Raw genomic sequence first — 25,389 nt, forward strand, 5'->3', positions numbered from 1 at the left:
AGCCCTGCCAGGATCTCAAGCCGTGATAGAGGAGGCTTCACCTCCCCACGGCTGCTCTGAGCCGATAACAAAGTTTTTTCTGTCCCTGGGGCCCAGCATTTTCGAGCCCACCTGTGCCCGTCCGGGCTGTACGGAGAGGGTCAGGCTGGGCCGGGCCGGGCCAGAGCCAGGCCGAGTGTTCAGTGTTTAAAATCCCAGAGTGAAAAGAGAGCTTTTCACTTTAATCAATGTGATTCATAGAGGCGAAGTAACTTTTAAATTGGTTCCTGAGGCTGTCAATTATTAAATCAGCTTCTTGATTGGTCCCAGCAACTTGCAGGGGATGTTTTCATAGAAAAAACCTCTGTGTGTGTGTGTGTGTGCGCGCGTGTGTGTGTGTGTGTATATGTGCTCTCTCTTACGTGACTTCCATGCAAAACCAGGATGTTCCACCCCTTGCATTCATGAATGACATTTCAAAATTATTCTTTAAATCACAATTAGCTTATTACATTAAACAGGGGGGCTCCATCCCCGCCTGCTGCCACTGCCGTGGGTGCCGGCGGGCTCTGTCCCTGCCTGCCACCACGGGGCAGCACCAGGCCAGGGCGAGCGAGCCCGGTGGCAGCAGCAGCTGGCCTCGAGCGGCCCCGCCAAGCTGCAGCGCCGAGCTGGGCCACCTGGCCCCGTCAGCAGCCCCAAGCGGGCGGAGCCCACACAGCCCGGGCCGAGCCAGTATATCCTGCGATCCCGCGATTCTGTTACTAATTGGCAACTTTGTTGCATGCGGGTCCTCGCTGCGAACAACAGAGCGGCTTATACTCAGGTGCAGCTTATGTATGGATAAAGAAAGAAATGTTGCCGACACCCAAAGATGCGGCTTATAGTCAGTGTGACTTGTAATTACTGTATTTCTACTTTATTCTTATAATCTAATACGTTTTGCTTCTATTCTTTTTAATTGCTCCCATCTTATATTTTTTTTAATTTTACCTGCATTTTCCACCAAAACAATGTTTTGGTTTAGTTTAGATTTGTCAATTTTAATACACTTAATTTCTCTTTGAGATCGGATTTAGGAACAAAAACAAGGCAGGATTAAAATTTAAAAGGGTATAAAGAAGAAAATTATTAACAACACAAAGAAAATAAGAAATTTGGAATAAAATTTTCAGATCACTCTCTCCTTCCCCTACCTATTACATTTTTTAACAAGAATATACAGAGACAGTTCGGTTAGTTTTTTACTTAAATAACTATTTCAGTTCAGTTCAGACAGAGAAGTTCTTTCTTGTTTTAGTTACAGGGATTTTTTTCCAAGTAAAGACTGAAGATTTTTTGTGTCTTTACTGTCACAATTTTGCATCCACTTGAAAAAATCTGCAAAATTGTGAAACTCCTCCCATCTTTACAGTTTTCCTAGAGCTGTGTTTTGTGGGCCATGTCAAACTCATGAGGCATTACATTTAAGGGCAAGCTAAAGGTAAAAGTTCTCTTCATTTCTTTTTTTATCAAATGTTTCTGTTCCCTTTTTCATTTTCTAAAACAGATACCTTTTTTTCTCCTCAGGGCAAAGGATCTTGTTCTCAAACACTTCAACTCCACTATGTGTTTCTTTCACAGTTTATAAGAATTTTTAGTGTAGTCCAGTTTACTTCATAGCTTACAAAAAAGTTTTGTTAGTCAACTTTTACAGCATCTCCTTGATTTTTTTAATTTTTAAATCTGATCTTATACTTTACTGACGTTACTGTATTTTTTTTTTTTGCTTTATTACTTCTTACTCTAAGAAAGAAAAAAAGAAATCTGCAAGTCTTATCCGAGCATTGGAAGGGTTAAAATTTCACACAACAGCTGCAGGAACTGGACCAGGCCATGCTAAAGCCCTGCCAGGATCTCAGGCCATGCTAGGGGAGGCTTCACCTCCTCACGGTTGCTCTGAGGTTTTTCTGTCTCTCTCCGCCCCTTGGCTATCAGGGTCTCTGGTTTAAAAAACGGAGCCCAGCAACTTTCGAGCCAACCCATACCCAGCCAGGCCGTATATTAACATTAACTTTCTGTACTAATTATACCATGAGATTTATTTGGGTACATTGCTATTGATAAAGACCTGAAAAAGATCTGGGAGATTTTCTCTTTTGGGTCAGATAATGTGAAATTTTTCTCAGGGAGGAGCATGATGAATGATGGCTCCTCCTCAAAGGACTATTTGCTATGAAGCCTTTGAGGGGGACATTTTCAGCCTTTGAGATAAGGGAAAGTACAAGAAAAAGCAAGAGGCAGCAAATATGTGTCATGTAGAAATGCATGTTTCACTGTGGTTTTGCCACAGCTGCTGAGGCTGTCTTGCAGTAGAGCCACCAGCTGCATTTTTCCTATTTGGTACTCCAACCCCAATATCAAGGAACGCAGTCACTCACACAGAGGTGCAACCACCTCGCTGCTGGTGAGACACTACTGCCAGAGGAACTCCTTATTTCATGCTGCAACCTGTGAGAGTTAAAAGAGGGCAAAGATTTTCAAAAGAAATTTGTTATAGCTACACAGCATTTTATATATCTGTAATCCTTGATGCACAGTGAAATTAAGAGCTGCCTTTTTTTTCCAATGTAGATTAATAGGTAAATAAATATATTTAAGTATTCCTAGGCCTGTTCCTATGCAGTTGGAGGTGCAAAGCTAACCAAGATTCTTCCCATCAGGAGAGGAGTTCAGACACAGTCCATTGACCAGTCTGAAGCAGGAAAAACTTTTCTCTGCCCCTCCACCAATTTCTTCCCCAAAACCCCCCTTTTATACTATAAATTTTTGGCCCTTTCCAATGAGATGGAGCAATCACATGCTGTAGATGATGTTTGGTAACTTTGGTCATACATCTATTACATGTCTCATGTTCTTCCTCCTTTGCATTCCAAGGGGCATGAAAATTAAACATGTCAATTTGAGTGTTACTCGCTTCTGGTCAGAATTTATAACTAACACAAGAGGTAAAATAAACACTTTGCCCCCCCTCGCCCCCCAATATCTGAGGCAGCCTTTGCTGTCTGATCTTTTCCAGAGAGTTCTTGTGTGCCTTTTCTTCTCATCAGACCCCATTCACAACACAGGTGCTACTCTGTGCCTCGCTGGAACAACCCGGGGTTGTGAGACCTCCCTGTCATCCCAGGCATCCTTTGGCTGTGAGACCTTGCTTGAGCCAGGTCTGAGAGCAGCACAGAGCTCAGCTCATGTTATCCTCAACTACCCTCACAAATTCACACTGACTTAGAGCAGCACTGTACAATTCTGACCATTTGCCACGCTGTTGCAGGCAGGTGCCCTCAGGTGGGAAGTAGCCTGACCATCCCTCCAGCCTGTCAAGGTCCCTCTGAAAGGCTGCATAGCCCTCTGGGCTATCAGCCACCCCTCCCAGCTTTGTGCTGTCAGTGAACTGAGGAGGCATCTGCCCCTTGCCCCAAGTCACTGATGAACAAGTTAAACCATGCTGGGCCCAGTATTGACCCTTGGGCACATAAAGGGCATTTATGAAAAGCAAATCTTTCCATGGGTACATGGTGATAGAAGAAGTGGGAAAAGTTTCAAACTGAGGAAGAGCTTTCAAGTAGATGCTAGGAAGAAATTCTTTACTCTGAGATTCTTGAGGCACTGGAACAGACAAGCCCGAGAAGATCTAGATGCTCCATCCCTTGATGTGTCCAAGGCCACGTTGGATGGGGCCCTGAGTGACCTGACCTAGAGGGTGACATCCCTGTCCATGGGTGGAGGTGAGAGCTAGATGATCTTAAAGGTTCCTCCAAACCCAAAGCATGCTATTATTCTATGATTCTCTGAAGCTGTAAGCAAAGGCTGATGGAACATTCTTCTGGGACAGCTTTGAGGCGTCTGAGAAGAGGACAAAGTCCTTGGGAAGGGCCAGGCTGGAATACTTGAGGTTTTATGTGTGTTCTCAGTAGTTAAGTCGATAGAAGTATGGTAGGTAAATAGATGAAGAAGTTTCTTTCAGATTGAGAGATTTTTGTCTTTTCTATGCTGTTCCTGCTATGGTTGAGCTTGTCAGTAAATTTAACGCCCTCTGTGGTGGCGCATTGAACACAAGAACGACCATTGGATGTGCTAAATGAGTAATTTCCTCCTCCCAGTCACTTGATGCTTTGTCCACCCGACGGGCTTTGTAACATTTCTGTCTCCACTTATTTCATTTCAGGTCTAATCTGCATGGGCAGTATGTTGCTGTTTCCAGTCCTTCTTGCAACTTCCTTTTGGTCCTGTAAGACCTTTTTCCTCTCCCTTCTCCTTCCTGCCTACAGGGAACCTAAGCCTGTTTCCAGACTCCAGGAGTTCCTCCGCTCATGCAATTTCTCTGCTCTCCCTTCCAGGTGTAGACATGCAGTCAGTGCCAAAGCAAACCCCAGAGCTGCAGACACAGATGAGGGGCAGCTCTATCAGCATGTCATGTACACTGGGGGCCAAAAGCACTGTGCACTGGTACAGGCTGCTTCCCGGAGAGCCGCCGAAGAGGATACTGTATGACTCTGGAGGGACACCCGTGTTTGATGAGAGCAGCGAAAGAAGTAGAATGCAAATTCGGACTGATGCTGCTCGGCCCATTTATCATCTCACGATAAATTCTTTAACCCCAAGGGATTCAGGCATGTATTACTGTGCCTACTGGTATATTTCCACAGTGTTAGCTGGGCAAAGAAAAGCCTTACAAAAAGGCTGATTGTGCTCTAAACCGCAAGCTGTGAACTCTGCTGAAAACTCAAATACTTCCTTATTCCACCCTATTCATGGTTTTCTGCTGCAGGAGAAGAAAACACTGTATTATGACAAGTGTTGAATATCTAATGTTGGTAATCAACATATCATTTCAATACTCAGAAATGTTTTATCTGCAACATGCAGAATGTGAAGCCCTCCTGTCACTTTGAGAAAAGTATATGAAACATTGCTCTTATAATGAAGTCTAGATTTTATTGAAAGCACTCACCTAATAGTGAACAGTCTGTCTCTCTGTGTGACTTACAGATTTCTCTTCTGTGATTGAATTCTAGCAAGCAGAGCAACATTCCCTCAGTAATTTCTCTTGACAAAAAGACAGGAATAGGAAAGAAGGGGGGAAGACCAGCTGATCTTGCACGTACTCCTTCATGTTTTTCTTTCGCTTTCCTTTTCATTTCAGTCACTAAAAAGCCCTACAACAACTCAGAAAAGCTAGTTTTATTGTCGCAATTCCTCGTTTGATATGTCCAAGATATAAATTAAAATCCTCAGCCATGAGCTATGCCACAGACAAGCAGAAACTCTCAGAGTCTTTGGCTTAAGTGTACTGAGTTTCAGAAATCAGATTCTACAATCAAAGACAGGTTGCAGGAAAGCTGGCGTCTTCCTGAAAGCTTGGTTAAAATATTGAGATAATTTTATGTCTAACATTTTCTGAATTGGAGTGCACACATTCAGTTTCCTTTAAAAAGTGGGCACAAACACCTCGACAGTGATGGCTTTATAACTCTACCGGCTCCAAACATTTTTTTGCTAAAGTTTCTGTGTGATTTGCATACAGAACATCTTGCAATGGATGTTTCTGTCCTCCTCAACTATTTGAAAAATAGGTTGTAGTACATGTGACCTCAGATGTTAACTTTAGTCAACCTGCCTTTTGTCATTGTGTTGTGGGACCTGAGAATTTCTCACAATCAGTCTAGGAGGTTTCAGGAGTGAGTTGGCAGCAACCTCCTGACATGGGTGTTTGGGCGGCCAACAAGGACCTTATTGTGGGTGGAAAGGTCAGGACAGCCTTGACTCTGAACCAGTGGCATTCAGAATGCTGAGAGAAGGCAGTAGGGCAAAAGGCAGGACCTGAGCCCCAGACTTCAGGAGAGCAGACTTTAAAGTTCTTCCGAGATCTGCTTGGAAGCATCACATTGGATACAACCCTAGAGAGAAGCGGCCAGGAATGCTAGCTGGCATCCAAGAATCTTCTCCAAGTTCAAGAAAGGCCCAGTCTGACACCCAGAATACCAAGCAGAGGCAGCAGGAGTGCCTCAAGAGTTTCTGGTTTTATTCGAGCATAATAATGAGGTGTAAAGGAGGTGGAATCAGAAGGAGGTGATCCAGGAGAAGAATGGAGCTGCTATTCAACCTTGCATGAATGGGCTTAGGAAAGCAACAAACCAGCTAGAAATAAATTTGGCAAATGAGGTGAAGGGGAACATGAAAGGAGTCTCCAAAAGCAGCAACAGTAAAGAAACTCTCAGAGAAGCTGCTGGGTGGAACAGGGAAACTGATGGTGTATGACATGAAAAACCTGAGGTACTCAGTATTTCCTTTGCCCCAGCATTTACCTATAAGAATGGCTGTAAGGTATCCCAGGCCACTGAGACCAGGTGGAAAGTTTGGAGCAAGAAAAACACAGCCTTTGGTGGAGGAGGGTCAGACCAGTGAGCACTGAAACTGCACACACCTAAGTCCATGGTGCCTGATGGAATGTATGCACAAGTGCTGAGGCAGCTGGCCAACATCTTTGTAAAGACACTCTTATTTATCTTAGGAAGGTCACAACAATCTGAAGAACAAATCACGTCACTCTTATTTTCAAGTATGAGAAAAAGGAAGACCTAGAGAGCTGCAGTCAGGGAAGGTGATGGAGCTACTAATCCTGGAAAAATTTACTGACAGGAAGGTGAAGAAGGTAATCCAGATTAGCCAGCATTGATGTTCAAGGAGGAAGTTATTTAGATAACTTCAGATAACAAAGCTTTTTGCAAAATAGATTTTGGCCACTTAATCAGTGACAAGTAATAGTTCAGTGATAATTTGAACCTGGAAAGGTATTTCGTAAAACAATATTCCAGCCACTGCATGTGTTTTCATTGACATGTTTGGCCAGTAACTATTCCTACTTGGAGACTTACCGTGTTAGAAAGCTTGCAATATAAAATTTAGACAGCATCTGTAGATTTGGCATTTAATCATGTGTGATCCAGTTTCTGACATATTCCTTTACCCTTCTTCTGGCATCATATGCCAGACAGATTTCTGCTTTATGATCAGAAAAACAGCAATGTACTGTTACTGTTCCATACATGGTAACGGTAACAATTTTTGGCAACAGGCAGCTTTATTTCAAATCCTCAACATACAATAGCCATGGCAGTTTTCACTCTGATTAGCTACAGTGGCCCATGCCACTCTAAGTGATCTCTTCCTTGACTCTCCCTCCCTTCTCCTCATCGTGGCCTGATGGAAGATTAGGCAGATCTTCCCATATTCCTTGCCTGACCCTCCTCCGAGCTCTGCATTCACATGCACCTTTCCCAACCCCTCAGCAGCATGGTTACCACCAGCGTGCTGCGTGTGGTCAGCTGCCAGCAGGAGGGAGAAAGAGGCAGTTCATCTTCGCTCCCATCACCCCAGCATCAGACCCAATCATCAAGGCGCCCCTCTGCAATGGCTGTTGACAGTAGCTGCTGTCTTTTCTTTCTCATCCTTTTTCCAAGAAATGTTTGCATCTCAGCCAAGCTATGAAACTGAAATCCTGTGGCTGTGCATTTCCTCCCACACCCTAAAGCAAAGCAAAGGCAAGTCCCCACAGACGAGCTTCTAGAGTCACTGCTGGTTGATGCAGTTCAGCTTTGGTGGAGGGCAGTGCCAGCACAGGGGCACTCTGAGCACTTCCACACCTTACATCTAGGTGACTAAGCTGAAGCAGCAAAAGGCAGTCCTCACCTGCTTTCACAGTGTCAGAGCAAAAGGCAGTCCTCACTGCCTGCACACCTCAGGTGAGGTACACACTCACTGCCCACCAGGGTAACCTCCAGCCTGAAACCTTCACCCCATCATACATATCTGGATATGCTCTTGCTTGCAATCTTTTCTCAGCTGCTTTGACTAGAGTTTTACAGTGCCATGATCCTTGGATTTTATCAATATTTCCCATATTTACTTGGAAAACAGACAGGACTTCATACTATGAACTTTAATATTTGGCAGACTGGAGAGGGTTTCCTGCACAGACATCCCATCTGCTTGCACACAGAAGAGTCATCACTGAAGAAAATTCAAGAGAGCCACCTCCTCCTTCAATACAACACAGGTCTCATTTGGAGTCCCTTCCATCCTCCTCAGAATCTCATTGAAAGCAGAGAGTGACAAGCAAACATGTTGCTGCTGGTAGTGCTTGTGGCCACAACCTCTTGGTCTTGTAAGTACTTCTTTATTTTCCTGTATTTCCTCCATGGCTTTTCTAATAGGCATCTTTCCAAATCCCTGAATTCCAGCTAACGACATAATTTCTCCTTCTCTCTTTCCTAGATGGATGTGCGCAGGAAATTCCCATTCAGAGTCCTATATCCATCACCAAGTTAAAAAAAAGCGCACGGATGACATGTGAAATTCAAACGTTAGAGACAAATTTTGATGGCATCATCATACACTGGTATAAGCAGAAGGAGGGTGAAGCTCCAGGGAGGCTTCTGTTTGTTTCAGGACGCAAAGTTACTGTTGAAAGTGGCTTTGACGCAAACAGATACATGGCTGAAGGAAATTCTGTCCAGAAGCAGTGCATTCTTACCATAAAAGATGTAATTCCAGATGATGCTGCTACTTACTACTGTGCCTACTGGGACCCTCACTGTGATAGAAATGCAAAGATCATCAAGACAAAAAAAAACTACCTGCAACATCTGAACCACAAGGCTGTAACTATGCCTCTCCACCAGACCTCCAAGATACCTGTTGAGTTCATTTAGTCCATGACTGTGGATTCTATCCATCCTAGGTGTCTTCAGGGCAGGAGGGCTGGTGTGCTGTTGGGCAGTTGCAAGCTGCATCAGGAGCTCATGACTGGTGTATCTGGAGCAGTGCATATCCATGGTCCATGGTGGTTATGGCATACAGTGGCAGTGTCATTCAGCAGCCAATATTATGCAGTTCAACATTACAGACTGTTCTCACCCAAAAATCAAATTCCTTTAAGTAACAAATTGCATTTCCCCATCCCTCTGCGTCATCCACCACATGCACCCAGATCCTTCAACAGAAACAATCCCATGCATGGCTTCACCTTTGCTTGAGTCAGGACTAACCCAAACTGTCTAGTCTAAAATATATTTGTCATATACACCATGGGGACTTTATCCTCTTCTCTGGTATGTTTTTAAAGCCTTCTCTGGAGGCTCTGATGTGGCGGGGCCAACTCAATTAGTAGAGCCTCTAGTGTTAAATAACTAGATGGCTTTTGTTAGATGTAGATCCAACCAGCTTCTCTACCTGGCCAGTGACGTCCTGCCACAGTTCAGCAGCCCAGACACATTTACCTCTGCAAGGTCAGTTGCACTTTTTGCATCTCTCCATTCACCCCCACAGAGCATTTGCTACCATCAATGACTCAGTGTAGTGGTAGAGCACTGGCCATTTCTCTCATTCAGTGATATCTAAACCCACCTAGACAGCTTTCAGCTCTGCAAACAGTCTTGATCCACTTTTTCCCTCGATGGCTTCTGCAGCTCACCATGTAGGACTCCACACTGCAGCTTTCCATTTTCAGTGTATCCCTACAATACAGCAGGAGCCATCAATAAAGGGAAGGTATCACTTTTCATTTTCTGGTAGCTAATTATATGTTGGGGCCTCTTCCTCCTCCTCTGTTTAAACCTCCTTTGCTGACAATAATGTCACCAATTTGTTGCAAGTATTCTGCAGCCTCACTCCTTTCCAATACAGTCTGGATCGGTCCATGGCAAATAGTGGGGCTGTTTCCACCCCCAGGGCAGTGCCAGGTGTACTGAAAACCCCTCCAGGTGAAAGCAAACAGTGGCCTTCACTCTGCTGCTAAAGGAGTGGAGAAAAACACATGAGCAATGTCCATGGTGGCACCACTTTGTTGCCTTGGGCTCCAGCTCATACTGAAGTTCCAGCACGTCCTTCACAGCAGCACTCAGTGTTGGTGTGACTTCATCCAGGCCATCCACTTCTCCAGACTGCCAGTCTCCCCTCTCCATGGGACTTACACACCGGCCATATGGGGCTGTTAAAGGGTGAGTGAGTCTTACTGACCACTCTCCGGCTCTCCAGTTCAGGAATCATCTCATGGATGAGGATCACAGAGTCTGGTTGGTGCAGTATTGTTGATGATGCCGCGTTGTGGTAGTGGTTGGTACCTGTTGTTCTTTGACCTTCACCAGTCCCACAGCAAAAGGGTCCTTTGAGAGACCAGGCAAGGTGCTCAGCTCTGTCTCCACAGCAGCTAACCAAAATCCAAACAATGTCCTCTCAGGTTCTCTAAATACCCTCTCCTAAGTTAATCTATGTGAATGGGGTCTTTGGGCTGATAAAATGGAGTAATTTTACCATTCATTCCCAGTCAGGCTTACCTCAGGTTCCAGTCCTGTCAGCTGTTGGGAACCCCTGTCACCCCAGGAATAGAGATAGGTTCTACCCCTACAGATCTTGATGGCATCAGGGAACACTGTGTGCCAGTGTCAAATGAAGCCTTACACTCTTGTGCCAAGCCATCAGATTCACTCAGTCCAATAGATGTGATTGTCCCTTTTCTCCACTTGGCTAGACGCCCTTCTTGTTCTGGTCACAGTACTCATTTCTCAGTTCTTGTAAACATGAACTGGAGGTTCCCTCCAGAAGAGGATTAGAAGTAACATCAGCTCTCCTATTTTGTCTGAGGACTTGCCCACTGTAAATTAGAGGAGCATTTATCCTTGAAGAATTTCCTACAGAGGTTGTCCCGGGTACAGAGCTGAAAAAGAGAGGTATAATTTTCTGACACTGTTTATTCCATACCATTCACATCATGGTGGGAGCTTGGTTGCAACAGAAAATGTTGAGCCATCAGAAGCTGGAAGCAGTCAGTCTCACCTCAGTCTCACCTCAGCCATAGGAAAGAATACTGTTCCCTTAAACACTTGGCCATCGGAAACTCAAAAGGGGCAAATGCTGCTGCTGCCACAGCTGCTGTACTGTTGCTGTTAATTCTGCAGCTGCCAAGAACCCCAATGCAAGCTGCAGTGCCCACCAGGACCACCACTGGGACAATCACTACCCTGGGGAAAGGGAGACCCCTGCACTGGAACCACTGCTGCAACTGATGGAGCCAGCGTTTTTCAGCAGCATAGCTCCCATTCATACTACTCAGCTTCCCAGGTGCTGTGTGGCAGGCGCAGGAGCACAGTGCACAGGAGGAGGGGTCAGGTCTCACTTTCTTCTTTGTCTCAGGTTGTGCAGGGTCTTGGCTGGTGAATAACCTTCTGTGTGTAAATCAGCTTTGTTTTGTGATTTAATTTTCCAGCTGTTTTTTTAAACCAGCACACTCATGCACTTGTGCTGCTAGGGCAGAGGTGCTTCCTCATGTTCTCTCTGTGGTCACACAGGTAAAACCACCTCCAGGTTACCTCATGGTATGTAACTCTCTCTCAAGCAATGGGGTGCATGCTCCCAGAAGAAGAGACTGTGGTCCATACTGGCAGGACATCAGACATCTCCTCTCTAACATGCTTCAATCTTTCGAGTCTCTCTGGAGTCCTGGGCAGTGTTTCTACAGCCTAGGCACAGGTTGTCAGGGAAGAAAAAAGATGAAGATATTGTCAGAGTCAGGTAATCACCTGAAGCAGTGTTCCTTCTTCTTTCATTGGCATCAATTAAAAGGATGCCAAAGGGTGGGTGTATGATGATGGCAAGCTCCATAAAAACTTCTGCCACATACATTGTGTACACTGGACAAGGCACTGCCTGTTGTTTGAATCCCCACAGATTACCTTCAGCACAGCTAAGTCACTCAGATACCTTTTTCCATGGCATTCCACCAACTTGGGTACCCTATTGGACCATCTTTGAGAGAATGAAAGAATCTTTTCCCTTCCACTTGACAGGAGATGCCTCCAGAGGCATGCCCAGACCCCAGAGCAAGGATCTCAGCTACCAGCTGCTTGGCTTCACTACCATCTACTTTCATGTTGTGGGCCACGGTTTCCCAGCATCAGAGCTGGCAGGTCACCAGGGGCTCTCCTGACTGGCAGCTGAAATCTTTTCACATATCTCACACCTCACCTGGGATTAGGTGTTTATCTCTGGCGTTGCCTCTTCCTCCTGTTGTGAGGGCCCTGTTCTTCATCTCTCACTAAACAAACCGATTTTGTCTTGGATTTCTTCTTGTGTACTAGCATGTGTTGTTCCTCTCATTCAGCTGCAGGCTGAGTATCCACAGTGCTTGTTGGTCTGTTTTCTCCTCTTCCCCCTGAGGGTGCTGTCTGGCATTGAACTGCGTCCAGTGAAGAGTAGGCAGGGCACAATGCAGTAAGATACACCAGGGTCCTGTAGATGTCCAGGGGTGATCTTCCAAAACATTGGAGCAGAATAATCCTTCAAAACCTGGCCCATTTTCTCCTACATTTCATGGCACATTAACCCTCAAATTAGATCTCTGAATAACCTCCCCATAAACCTCTGTCCTGACTCTAAACACAGTGTGAGCAACACTGAGGGGACCCGGCAGACTTTGCAACAAGAACTTGCTTTCCTTAACATCCAAGGGAAATTCAAAATTCTCAAAAGCTGGTGTAATATGCCTGTTGTAATAAGCAGGAAAAGGGGGTGAAAATCTTGGGAAAATCGTCCTCTCCTGTTCCTCCCACAAACCAGCCATGATTATTAATAGACCCCCAAAGGTGGTGCCCAAGGTAAGGGTAGGAGTGCATCCCAAATGTCCCTCATTGCCCTCATGTCATTAGCTAATATCCCCCAATACATCAACAAAGCAACCTTGATCCTTCTCCCTGCTCTGAAAAAAAACACTGAAAGGAGCACATACAGGAATATATACAGGGTTAGGTACCAAAACCACTTGAACAGATCAAGAACAATTGTAACCAGTGGTTCCATACGTAATATAATAAATGCCTGGATCAAATTTGTTTCCAAATGGCTCTGGACAGACATGTTGTTATCTCAACATTTCATACTCCATTTGGACACCAAGTAAGGCTGTCATGGTTTAGGAATGTACTGCCCAGTGCAGTGCTCCCGCTGAAACTCTTCAAACCATGTTATGCTTTGTTTGCTCCCTCTGCTCCCTTGTGGAAGGCTGGAGAAGAGAACTGAAGATACAGAAGGCAAAAATCATGGGTTGAGATAAGAACCATTTACTGGAAACAGCAATGAGACAAAAACCAAACAACAACAGGAACAATGTTAATAATGAAGTGTGCAACATACAATTCCCATGTGATTGCTTAAAACTGGCACTAGCTGACTGCTACCTCCAGCCTGGAAACAGCATTACCCCACTGCTCATTCTGCCACAGGTACCTGACCAGAAGGAACCCCTTCTCCTGCAGAAGAGACTCCCTTTCCCCATATCCAATAATAAGATAAGGTGATGTAGAATAACTTGTGTGTCCTAGCCATGCACTCTCCTGTCTACTGCAAAAATTAACCTGTCCGGCCAGAACCAAGATAGGTGATTTCCTTTGCTGCAGGTCTAAGGGCATGGCAGGAAAAACATCAGTCAGCATCATTCTGTCTCCATCACTCCTGCCCTTGATTTGTGGTTGGGATTACAATGTTTCTGTCCAGGAGGCTTTAGAATAGACCACTGGGTTTTTTTACACCTACTTCTGCTGAACGACCTTCACTCTCTAGTTCCTCCCTCTTGCCACAAATAGAAATTTCTCAACATAGTTTTGCAGTTGGTATGCTACAAGAGATCCCAGAAGTACTCTAACTCAGTTTATTTTAAATGCCAAACCAAGCATGCAGGCTGTTTGATTGACAGTAGTAGTGACTCCTCTGATGTTATCTTGGGCTGTTTTATAAAAAAGCCTGCACAAGGAAAACCCTCCTTCTCCCACCTGCTAGTATACAAAAAGCTGCCAGTGAGCTGCAGTAGCAAAGCCTGGAGTGATTCCAAGAGATGGGCAGACAATAACCACCTACTTGGGGCAAGAAAATGCAACGTGCAGGACACAGACACCTTCACAATGCTTTTGGTGCTGGCTGTCCCTCCTTTCCCTCTTCTGTGTTCAGACAATGAAAAATTAACTCCATGCTAATAGTACTTGATGTAACTGCAGGTGTACACCTTTGGTAAAGAGTAGAATTTTTGCCTGAAAGTACGTGGGGTTTTTTACATTCTGTGCTCTGTGTTCTTATTTGCTATCTAAAATTGAAGAAAAACCATAATCTAATTCTAAGACATTAAGTGGAGGGGTTATCTAACAAATTATAACACTTCAGGAAAGAGATTTTCTCTGAAGGTCATTGGCTATTGGCAGAACATCCAGATGCACATCTGAAATTCCTGATGACCTCCCAGCAGTCAAGGACCAGGTCTTCATGCAGACTCCCACGGATAATTGGGAAAAATTGGGATTTTCTTCATCAATGGTATATCAAGAGAGCATTCTAGCTTATTGCAAAGTCAAAACATAGTGTGGAGCACCTGGATCAAATACTTTGGCACAGGAACAAAGCTAATCGTCTCTGGTAAGTACCATTATCATTTAACTGATTTTCACAGAATCATTCAGGTTTTCAGATAATCAAGAATGAAAGACTGTGAGAAAAAATAATTCTCCCTGATAAATCGTATTTTGTTTGTGAACTGTGCATGGTTCCCCAATTTGGTAGATAGATTTAAATACTGAGGTGATTTCATCCTGTTCTAGGAAACAAAAGTGAACTGCTTGAAAGTTAACTCCAGAATAGCATGTGAGAAATAAAAAAGTTTTGTATTGACAGAACTGGTCTGGTCTAAATCAATTGGGAAGAAAAATTCCCTGAGTGTAATAAATTTCTAGTATCTAGCCTTACTGAAAGCAACTGGTTTACTTTTGCATTTGTATTATTTTTAATTGTGGTGAAGCTATGCAATCAAAAGGATGAATGCTGTTTTCTTTATAAAGTGTATAGCAATGCCTACAGTATGTTACTCAGAAACTACACAACATTATCAAGGTGGCTATAATCAGGTCAAATTGCATCTGCTGAGGAGAATTACAGAGAAATTTAAAATATTTTCTCTCCATGTCTCTGACCAAAAATTTTCAGAACTTTTTGCTCACTACAAAAATTCAAGTATTTCTAGAAATGGCACTCTAGTCAATGTTGAAAATTCAGCTATAGTATTCAGATTTATCACCAGCGTCTAAATCAGAGAGATTTTTTTCTGTAGCCCATGCAAGAAAAGTGCAGTGCAGGAGATATTATTGATAAGCATTATAAGACTGTGGGATCCTGACATCAAAATATTTAGAAGTGGAACTCAACTTATAGTTTCAAGTAAGTACAAAATGTAAAACTCAACTACTTCTGAAATGCTTTTCAGTATGCTAGATATTGGCTGGCATGAAGTGCTTTGTTATTTTAATTTTCTCTAATTCTAACTGTTCTGAATACTTTGCAGGATTTCCCCCTTATACAGCATTTCCATTTCCATTTGCAGAACACAATGTAATTGTTCTGTATTTATAAATTAAAAGGGGAAATACAACAGCAGAGACCTATAACTTATCCCATTATGATTTTCTATGTAAAGATGAATTTAAATATGGCAAAGATAGCATTTAAAGAACAGAAAAATGTTTTTAATGTCTAAGTATGCACATTTGACCTTCATGATATTCCTAATTAATTCTGAAAATAATATATCCAACCTCTGTGTTACACATATTCTTCGAAAAGCAAAACATTTCTCTTTTGGACTGTATCTGACTATGAATGAAAATGAGAGAGTTATCTGAGATATGCCCTTTTAAGACAGGCAGAGTTGAAAGGCTGCTCTCTCCTCCTAGATTTTGCAGAAAATGCATATTATCAGTTATTTCTACTATTTAAAATATTTTGCTTCAAGTAAACCTTAGGTGCCGCAATGCTTGCCTGTAATTTGGCTCAGCTAGGAATCCGACATGAAAATAGTTTGCCTGATCTTGACCAGCTGAAAATGGTGTATATTGTTAATGGGAATTTCAATTCCAGTCCATGAATTTTTGCTTTGTGTTACTGGTAACAAAAATATTGGTCAATAGTCTCATGCTCCTCAGATCTCTGCATAATGTTCACCAGTTCTAGGTCTGATCTTATGGGGGTGTATAAGGAGCAAATTATTTTGCCAAAGCCTGATCAAATAAATCTTTGATGATGCTGCCTGTTTCCAGAAAGCAGAGATAGATCCAAGGTGCTCTATCTGCACTGTCTACCTAAACTTTCAGAAAACTCAGATTAGTTGAGATTAATCCTGTTCATTTAACAACTTACACATCCTCCAAAAATTCCACAGTTTTTCCCTTTTTTTTTTTTTAAAAAAAAGTTTATTTTAGATGACCACTCCTTTTTTACTTTGCTAGGGTCTAAAAATGTATTATACAGTAAATCTGATTTTTTAAAAAGAGTACTATTTACCCATTCAAACACAACTGGGCCTCAGTGATAATGTAAAGGCTTTATTCACCGTGATTGGTTATTACAACAAGGTCTTTGGCACGGGTACCAAACTCATTGTCTCAGGTAAGTTGTATGTATATTGTTCATAGAGTAAGCTATAGGAGCTTGGAGTGCTTTATAGATGAGTATTATATTATCTCAGAGGTCACTCAGCCCACTTAGAGCCTGTCAGCACCATTCCTTATGAAGGATTTTCCTCCCCAGCTCTCTATTTCTACATTCATCCTTGTGGTACTTGTAATGCAGTGCTTTAGGACCACAAACATGCCTAAAAAGAAGCTATTTCAAGCCACTTTTGACCATAGTTCTCCTAAAAATCTGTGGAAAAGGGGCATATGAGTTGTCAGAGACCTCATTCTTTCCTTCAGCTGTACTGAAGAAATCAGTAGGGAATCAAACAGCTGAGAATTAAGCATGAAGAAAGAAAACCTCTTTCTAATACAGATACAAAGGACAGTATGCAACTGGCATTGCAAATAATCTTTTTGAATTAGGCTAGAAAAAGTGAAATAACTTGTTCAAAATTATTTTGTTCCATACACAATACTTTGGTAATTGAAATAAATTAGTACCTCTAAATGTTCTTCTCATTACTTAACAATTGCTTAACAAATTAATTATTCAGTATTAATTATGATGCTTCATAATTGCTTGATGAAGAAGCGATCCTTTTTTGCCTTTCTTGCAGAGACATTTATTTTAATAGAAAGTGGCAGACAAAAATATTTTCCCTACTTCCCACATGTGCCTTAAATGCCATAATCCTGAAGTGAACAACTATACAAAAACAAGGCAGAGGAAGTACTGCTACCAAGTGTTTAGGTTAATACATAAACCTATATTAACATATCAAGAAAAGATTGGTTTAATGATTTATGCCAGAAGGACTAAGTAAATCATACCTACAATTCGATGGAAGTATCTGTGGCATGACAAGAGTGTTGTTTTTAGTGAAAACCCTTACCTACCTAATCAGGTAGGTTATGCTACCATATTTTTTTCTACATACAGATTAAAATTAATTATTTTCAAGCATTACTCTGATTCTGTAGGATTTTGTGTTTAAAGGCCAAGGCTTTTGACTCATTATTAGAGTAAAAGGACTGTAGTTACTTCACATTTAAGAACTTAAAATCACTAAGAAATGGAGAAAAACAGGACTTAGAATAAAGGTTTTTGTGAATAGCAGCATTAACTGAGATTGAATCCAAATATTTTATTTTCACAAAGCCTAATCAAGAGAATCTTATTGTTCATATTATAGTTGTTGAATCTGGTAGTTTTCTGGCCAAAATCATAGAATCATAAAATGGCTTGGGTTAAAGAGACCTTAAAGATTGTCTAGTTAAAACCTCAGTGCTGTGGCCAGGGACACTTTCCACATGAGAAAATGAGGTTGCTCAGAGCTCCATCCAACCTCACCTTAAATACTTCCAGGGACGGGGCATCTGTAAGTTTTTTGGACTCTCTGTCACAGTGCCTCACCACCCTCACAGTACAGAATTTCTTACTATGATCTAATCTAACCCCACTCTCTTTCAGTCTGAAGCCATTCCCCCTTGCCATGTCACTACATGCTCTTGTAAAAAAGTCTTTCTCCATCTTTCTTTCAGGCTCCTTTCAAGTACTGGAAGGGAGCAATTAGACAACCCCAAAGCCTTCCCTTCTCCAGGCTGAACAATACCAGTTCTCCTCTGGACTTGTTCCAACAGGTCCCATCTGTCCTGTGCTGGGGACCCCAGAGCTGGGCTCAGCACTGCAGGTGGGGTCTCACCAGAGCAAAGTAAAAGGGCAGAATCCCCTCCCTTGCCCCGCTGGTCATGTTGGTTTTGATGCAGCCCAGGACATGTTTGTCTCTCTGGGCTGAGTGCCCATGGCTGGGTCATGTCCAGCCTCTCATCCACCTGCACCCCCAGGTCCTTCTCCCAAGGCTGCTCTCAATCTGTTCATCCCCCAGCCTGTGTTGGTACCAGGGGTTGCCCCAATCCAGGTGCAGCACCTGGATTGATCATGAGGTTCAACTTGGTCTTGTTGAACCCCATGAAACTCCCATGGACACACTTCTTGAGCTTGTCCAGGTCCCTTCCCTTGTCCCATCCTTTAGATGGCAGATTCTGTAAAAGAATGTACCAGAGTGGGAGGGCACTTGGTGTTTTGCTCTGGCACAGAACTCGTTGTCTCAGGTAAGGTTCTTCACAGTCTTAAGTTTTTAAAAGTTTTGTAATGGGAAGACTTTGGAAAGAAGGCTAACAGTTCTGGAAAGGGTCACCATAGACTGTACTATATTGTTACCAGTTATAATCCCTGAAGTCGCTGTCAAGTAGGACAAGAATTCTGTTTATGAGCTGAGTGCCTCAGGTCCCACTGCCTTGAAGTGTAACAGAGGAGCTTTGAGTGTCAGTACAAAATTAGTCAATTTTGTGGGATCACCCAAGTACTGAGAATTAAAATTTCAGTTTAAGAACACTTTAAGTGTTTAAGTGATCTTATTTATAAATCTTATTTATAGATAGTTATAAAGAAATTGTAGAGAAGTTTCATTAAGAAAACTTTTGACAGCTAATCTATATAAACATATATTTTGAATTTAATTTTGAATAGCTCATTGGTTATGAACCTGTCAGATTTCATTTGAAAAATGTTTTACAGCCTCACTTCATTGTTACATGAGACAAAAGACAAATGTTAGCTTAAGAAATATCTGCTCATACATATATTTTATGTGAAAAACTTTGACTTACATACCTCTTAAAACCTGCCTTAGAAAACTGTTTAACAAGGTAACCACATTTTTCAATATTTAGCTGAATCAGAACTGACAGAAGAGTGCAAGTTCATTACTTTAAAATTCTTCAGAAAGAATCAGATTATTTGCCCAGAAAAGCCAGTGTAAGCTGTCTTGCTGACAACAAAGACTTTGCAGATCAACCTGAAAATACATCAAAACCTATAGACAACTCTACAGTTCTCATCCTTGTTTTTCAGAAACATGCATACAGAGGTATTTTTCTCAGATAAAGAAATAGATAGGTAGATAGATAGATAGATAGATAGATAGATAGATAGATAGATAGATAGATAGATAGATAGATAGATAGATAGGTGATAGACAGATAGATGCAGACTTAATTCTTTCCATTCTCCCCTGTCATCCATTTGCCCTTATACGTACATGAGACACTTCAATGCATGCACACAGCTGCCATTATTCAAGCAATGTGTTTCCTCAGTACTGTGGTGTGATTTAGATGTTCCATGTAAGCTACATGCCTAGGGTGTTTTTGCAGTAAGTGGAATTATATTGGAAATTCCAGCAGTGGAAATTATTCCATCATAACAGAAGTCTCTAAAATGAGCAGGATGAACTAGCAGTTGGAAGAATCTCTCTCTCCTCTCCATTTAGACTTGATATCTTAAGAGAATGTCAAACTAAGCTATTATATGGACTGAAATTAGTTAGAACATCTTACTAAAGTTTGAAAATCTAAAAGAAAACTCTAGAATAGTAATGAAGCTTTGCAGAGTACAATGTCACTGGGACAGGAGATACTTCATGGTCTTGTGAATACATACAATTCTGGAACTAATAGATAATTTTAGAAAGTACTTCAATCATCCATCCTTGGGAGGACTGATGCATGAAGATGATAAAATTAACTCCTAAATTAATGCTAGAGAACTGTTAAGTTGCCAGCAACTTTATTTCTGGTACAGCAGAACTCAGTCCACATTGTCACTTTAATGACATCTCAAAAATGAAGGAAATTCTCAGTATAAGGAAGGTAGACTCCCTTTTGAAGACAGACGGGTCATCTTTCTCTTAAACACAGAGTTTGAAACACAGAGTTTCAGGGAGAATGCAATGTAGAAGATTTCTCTAGAACAGTCAGTCCATCTAAAGAAAAGTGGAAGCTTTTTGGCAAAAATGCATTTTATAGTAATGCATTTTCTCCCAATGCATTAAAACTGCATCAATTGGTTACAGCACAACTTAAACCACATGAATCTTCTTGCACAAATTCAGTGGCAGAGATTTACATAGAAATTCAAGAGAAAAAGTGAGATAAGGGAACATTTAAAATGTCTCTGCTGCCTTAAAAAACAGCCTTAAGCAGAACTTTCTGTGTAACAAAAGTCAGTTTTGAAAATGGTATTCAGCCTTCACTTGCAATTAAGCATAGACAGAAATGATTGCCTGTGAGCACTGCTTATGCACTCACTGCAGAAGTTCACTTTTACCTAAATCAGACCCTTAAACTTACTATCCACTTAAATATTATCAAAACGTATCTCAGTGTGGACCAAATCTGGATGATTTTGTCTTCTCCTAATCCAGAGAGCACGCAGGTTTAGTCCAGAGAGGCAAATGAGATGGAGATTATGTCAAATAAGCTTGTGGAAACAGCTCACTTCAAATTTAAAATATATTCATATCTATTCATACTAAGCATGTTTCCCAAAGCACACCTATGCAGATAACTCTAGCTAGATGTGCTGTTTAGATGTGAAAATGTTATCCAGCTATACCATGTTCTTCTGCTTTAGTTTAGTTTTCATTTTGCATTTTCAGATGTATTAATTCAATCATTTAAACAGATCTAGTACGGCAGAATTGCATGCCAACCTTTGGTGTCCGGGGCATTTTGTGATTCCATTTTCCTGTCCTGATATAAGTCTGTGCCTGGAAAATACATGGAATGCCTTAAAAACAACAATAATTGTTGTTTTCCCTTCCCTTGCCCCCCCGAAAAATATCACAGAATTTATATTGGATTTTTAAAAATTAATATATATAGGAAATGTTCATTATATAGCAGTGGGCACTTAAACTGGGGACATAAGACTGCTAAGATTTTAAATGTAGGTGGTTTATGTTTAATATTCTGTGGACAAAACCTTAATGTACTTGTTTTTCCACAAATATTGTAAAGCAATATTAAATTCCTCTTATTGAATAAATGAAGCGTGTACAGGAAATATTACTATTATTTAATAATTGTCAGAGACTTGAACAGGCAAATACACTTTCTGACAGCAGTACTGCTTGGAAGGTTGTGGGATACAGGCACTTGTGTAGTCACCTGGAGATTTCTAACTCACTTTCAAGTGAGATTAACAGCTATTGATACATTCAACAGTATTTTGGTTTCTTAATGTTTCTCAAAAGAGCATTTACATTTGTTATGAGCATATTAATATTTGTTAAGGCATTTATTTTGTTGCTCTTTGGAATTTGTATTTTTGGCTGTGTATTTACTTGCTGTACACTACTGATCTTCCAATCTCTGTTTTGTTAATTTTCTTCCTCCAATAACCCATCCAGAAAAAAAAAGTTCTCCCCCAACAAACTCTGAAATCCTGAAGAGAAAACATGAAAATCAGACAACGTATGTTTGCCTTATTGAAAAATTCTACCCAGAAGTTATTAGGGTGAAATGGACTGATGATGAAAAGGAGGTAACAGACAACGTAGTGAAAGGTGACACTTGGCAGTCCACAAAAGAGGATAAATACTCAATTGCCAGCTGGTTAACTGTGCCAGCAGAGAATGAAGAAAAGAACTACTACTGCAAATATGAGCATGAAGAGGAAAAGGCTTCACTGTCAACACAAGGTATATTCCACATGTTAAAAATGTAATTTGATCTACTATTATAAACATAATTTTTCTTTACATTAAAATTAGAGTAATAATGCTTTCTATTACTGATGAAGACTTCTGTGCTCTTAGGCACAACAGTTGAAGTACACAGCTGGAGAAATTACCAAAAGTTTTCCCAGGAAAAGTAACTCAGTCTGTGTTATGGTCCCCAAGTAAGCACCCCATTGTAACAGAAAAATGATAGCTATTTTAAATTAATGAACCTCATCAGGTGTAAACTATCACAGCTTCAGATCTGCACTGGCTGTTACTTTCCATCTTACAGAAGTTTCTGTAAACAGTATTACTTCTCATATCTTACTGATGTAAGTCCCTCTGACACCCCCTGACATTAATCACAGCTATAAAAAACTAGGGAGTTAAAAATGAGGTCACTGAGGATGCAGAACAAGTTAAAAAATATTACTTACCCACAATCCAGAAATAGGAATTTAACAGCCATGTATAAAAATAAGATATTGTTTTTAATGGTGGAAAGATTGATTAAGCAAAGCCAAATCTGAAAGACAATGTAACTTCAAAGAAAAAGTAACTTATACCCAATACAAATTGTTTAAATCATCTATAAAATAAGTGGTCAACTTCAAAGAAAAAGTAACTTATACTCAATACAAATTGTTTAAATCATCTATAAAAAAAGTGGTCTAAAAGGGTTTAAATTAATCTTCTCTTCCTACCTACCTCTGCTTAACTTACTGTAAATTAACCTAACTCCAATGAGTCAAAGCATTGCCATAAACAACAATTACATTTCAACCTTCAAAATATGTTCTGACAAAAATATGCTTTAAGCTTATTTAGATGGAGGGTGTATTTAGAGATGCAATATAGACATCTTAATGTTTGTATCAATGGATACAAACAACATAAACAAGAACAAACTCAAATTTGCTACTTCAAGAACAAAAAGGGTGTATTTTAGGGGGAAAAAAAGCATCAAGATGCTTTGGAAAGTTAAGATCATACACTCCTCAATATTATCAGACACTCTTCAATACTATTCCTTGCTGTTGAACAGCCACTAACATCTAAACATATAAACTGAAGTCTCTTCCAACGTAGTTTATGCTGCATTTCTGATAACAGTAGGTTGTGAAGGCAAATGGACTTCAGCTTCTTCACTGGCAAGGCCAGGTGGTCAAACTGCCTCCTGTTCCAAATAAAAGAGACTTTGCCAAGGAACAACCTAGTGGACACATCTCCCACTTATGGCAACAAATACTCAGGCACTTCTTTGAGCATTTCTCCTCTTCAAATTCTCTCTGCAAATGAGTCCTACTTGTGAATATCTGCTTTGCAGGCTAATCTTAAGGCTCCATTTTTTTATTTAATACTTACTACCCGTTTCTCCAGTCTTATTCCTGTACAGCCTCTTTTTCCCTTTATTTCTCAATTCACGTTTGTGAAAATTAAGTAAAAGCCTAACTGGGGCATTTAAACTCTCTTTCCTGTAGATTCTGTGGAGACAACTTCTCAGGAAGAGGACTGCAGAAGCAGAACAGTCTTTTTTAATGGAGGTAATTTAATGTGTTAAAATGTGGGAAAGTGATGCATGTCATGCAAGAGTTAGACATTGCTGCATATGATCTGAACATACCAAAGATTATCTTTCTTAGTAGCACACAGGAAATCTTTTGAGTCTGGGGTTGGCAACTAAAAAACCTTTCTAAACTAACTTCATATAAGGGGCTCTCCTAACTTTATCAGGTAGCTTTATTAAGATGCTGCAGGTGCTGTTTGGGCTACTGGGTTGTTAGCCTGTATTAAGCACCACTTTTTTAAACATTTGGAGTAGTTAAACACTTCAGCTGATGATACACCAGCCTATCAATTGCCCAGAACTTTGGACTAAGAATTTTTTTTTGCTTGAATGGTATTTAGGAAGAATCATGAGCAGTTATCTCCAAGAAATACAACACAAAAGGATTTAAATGAACGTCATACTAAGTGCTGGAAGCACTACAGTTACGCTCCTGCCTTTACAAGGAATAATAACCCAGTGATACTGAGAGTGAGTTTAGTGCTAAGAAACCCACTAGGTTAGAACTGATTAGCTGTGCAAACCCATTGAAAGAACAGAATAGATCGCGTATGTGTTTATGCTGTGCACTGCTGCCAATGTAATTGCAGCAGTAAACTGTCTGCATTGTTCCATTTCTATCCAGTTTTTAAGATGCTGTATAATGTTGGCGTTAAACAAGACTTTTCTGTCTTATATTTGTTACAGATCAGTTAAGGCACAGGACAGCATATTTAGTGTACATCATCCTTCTTCTGAAGAGCTCCATGTACTATCTTATCGTACTCTTCTTCATCTGCAAAATGTGGGCTTCAACCAAGCGCCGAGGAAAAAAAGTATAAATGCTGTTGTAAGAAAGGGTTGCAAATTGATCTTAAATTTACTTTGCTGTATGCTTATCCATATAGACTCCCCTGCTCTCAGTGTTAGATGTAACAGCAAAAAAAAAAAAAAAAAATCCGGAATAATTTTCTGGTATTAGTGCATAAAGGTTTATTTTGCTTTACTGATAGTGTTTTTATATCAGCCTGGTTTTTCCTATTTTTTCTGAATATTGAATAAAGATAGGCAATAGAAATCATGCATTTTAATCCAAGACTGTATTGCAAAATTATATAAAAAATAGCATGCATCCAGAAGCTTAAGGTTATAACAGGACTTTTGACATATAAAGCACAAATGTGTTTTGTCACCACATTTAAGGCTTAATTAGGAGCATTCCTAAATGCAGCAAATTCACAGGTTTTATTCATTTTTACTTTCAGTGATTTGTTGCAACTCTCATGTATCCAACAAATCTGGAATTAATTATTCTGAAGTGGTGTGCTTTAAGATACAATTAAGCAAAACTTTAAGAAGTGTACAAAATAATTTTGAATTAAGAAGTCAGATGAGAATAAAAGCAATTTTAAGGTTCACATGAGCAGAAATTGAAGACATCCACCAGCACTGTGACATGGTCTGAAAATCTGCACTGTGATTTTTTAAAAAAAGAAAACAATTGCAATGATCATGAACATCACCTTGTTTAAAGACACCTTTCAAAATTAAGCAAAACCGTGAATATGAAGCTCTGATAAAGCATTTTCACAAAGGAAGCAAAATTCTCAGAGACTTTGAACTCTTAATCTCCCAGTTCCACAAATCATGTGGAAAAATGGGAAGTAGACATATTGGGATAAATCATTTGCCTGGTTTTGGGCAAAACATTGCCCTAGGTTTTGGAGATATGCCCTTGCAGCATTTACATTCACTGCGTCTGTAGTGATGATGGCAATAA

General features: G+C 40.8%; 1 protein-coding gene across 1 annotated transcript; it reads left to right on the forward strand.

Annotated features, from left to right (window-relative positions):
- Positions 1-8,139: 8,139 nt before the first annotated feature.
- LOC117008552 (immunoglobulin kappa light chain) lies at positions 8,140-24,634 on the forward strand. Its single transcript, XM_033082515.2, has 6 exons — positions 8,140-8,182; positions 8,293-8,599; positions 16,433-16,491; positions 21,752-22,042; positions 23,545-23,607; positions 24,318-24,634. Exons 1-6 carry the CDS (start codon positions 8,140-8,142, stop codon positions 24,449-24,451), a joined length of 897 nt encoding a protein of 298 aa, XP_032938406.1. The 3' UTR covers positions 24,452-24,634.
- Positions 24,635-25,389: the final 755 nt, after the last annotated feature.

The sequence above is a fragment of the Catharus ustulatus genome, chromosome 1, assembly GCF_009819885.2.
Source record: "Catharus ustulatus isolate bCatUst1 chromosome 1, bCatUst1.pri.v2, whole genome shotgun sequence".
NCBI classification, from domain to species: Eukaryota; Metazoa; Chordata; class Aves; order Passeriformes; family Turdidae; genus Catharus; species Catharus ustulatus.

What these genes read in the sequence shown, in the direction of transcription:
- LOC117008552 (XM_033082515.2), top strand. Translation starts at nt 8,140, where the DNA reads ATGTTGCTGCTGGTAGTGCTTGTGGCCACAACCTCTTGGTCTT. An exon ending in GGCCACAACCTCTTGGTCTT is followed by an intron (nt 8,183 to 8,292) that starts GTAAGTACTTCT and finishes TCTCTTTCCTAG; the next exon opens with ATGGATGTGCGCAGGAAATT. An exon ending in GCTACTTACTACTGTGCCTA is followed by an intron (nt 8,600 to 16,432) that starts CTGGGACCCTCA and finishes AAAGGCTTTATT; the next exon opens with CACCGTGATTGGTTATTACA.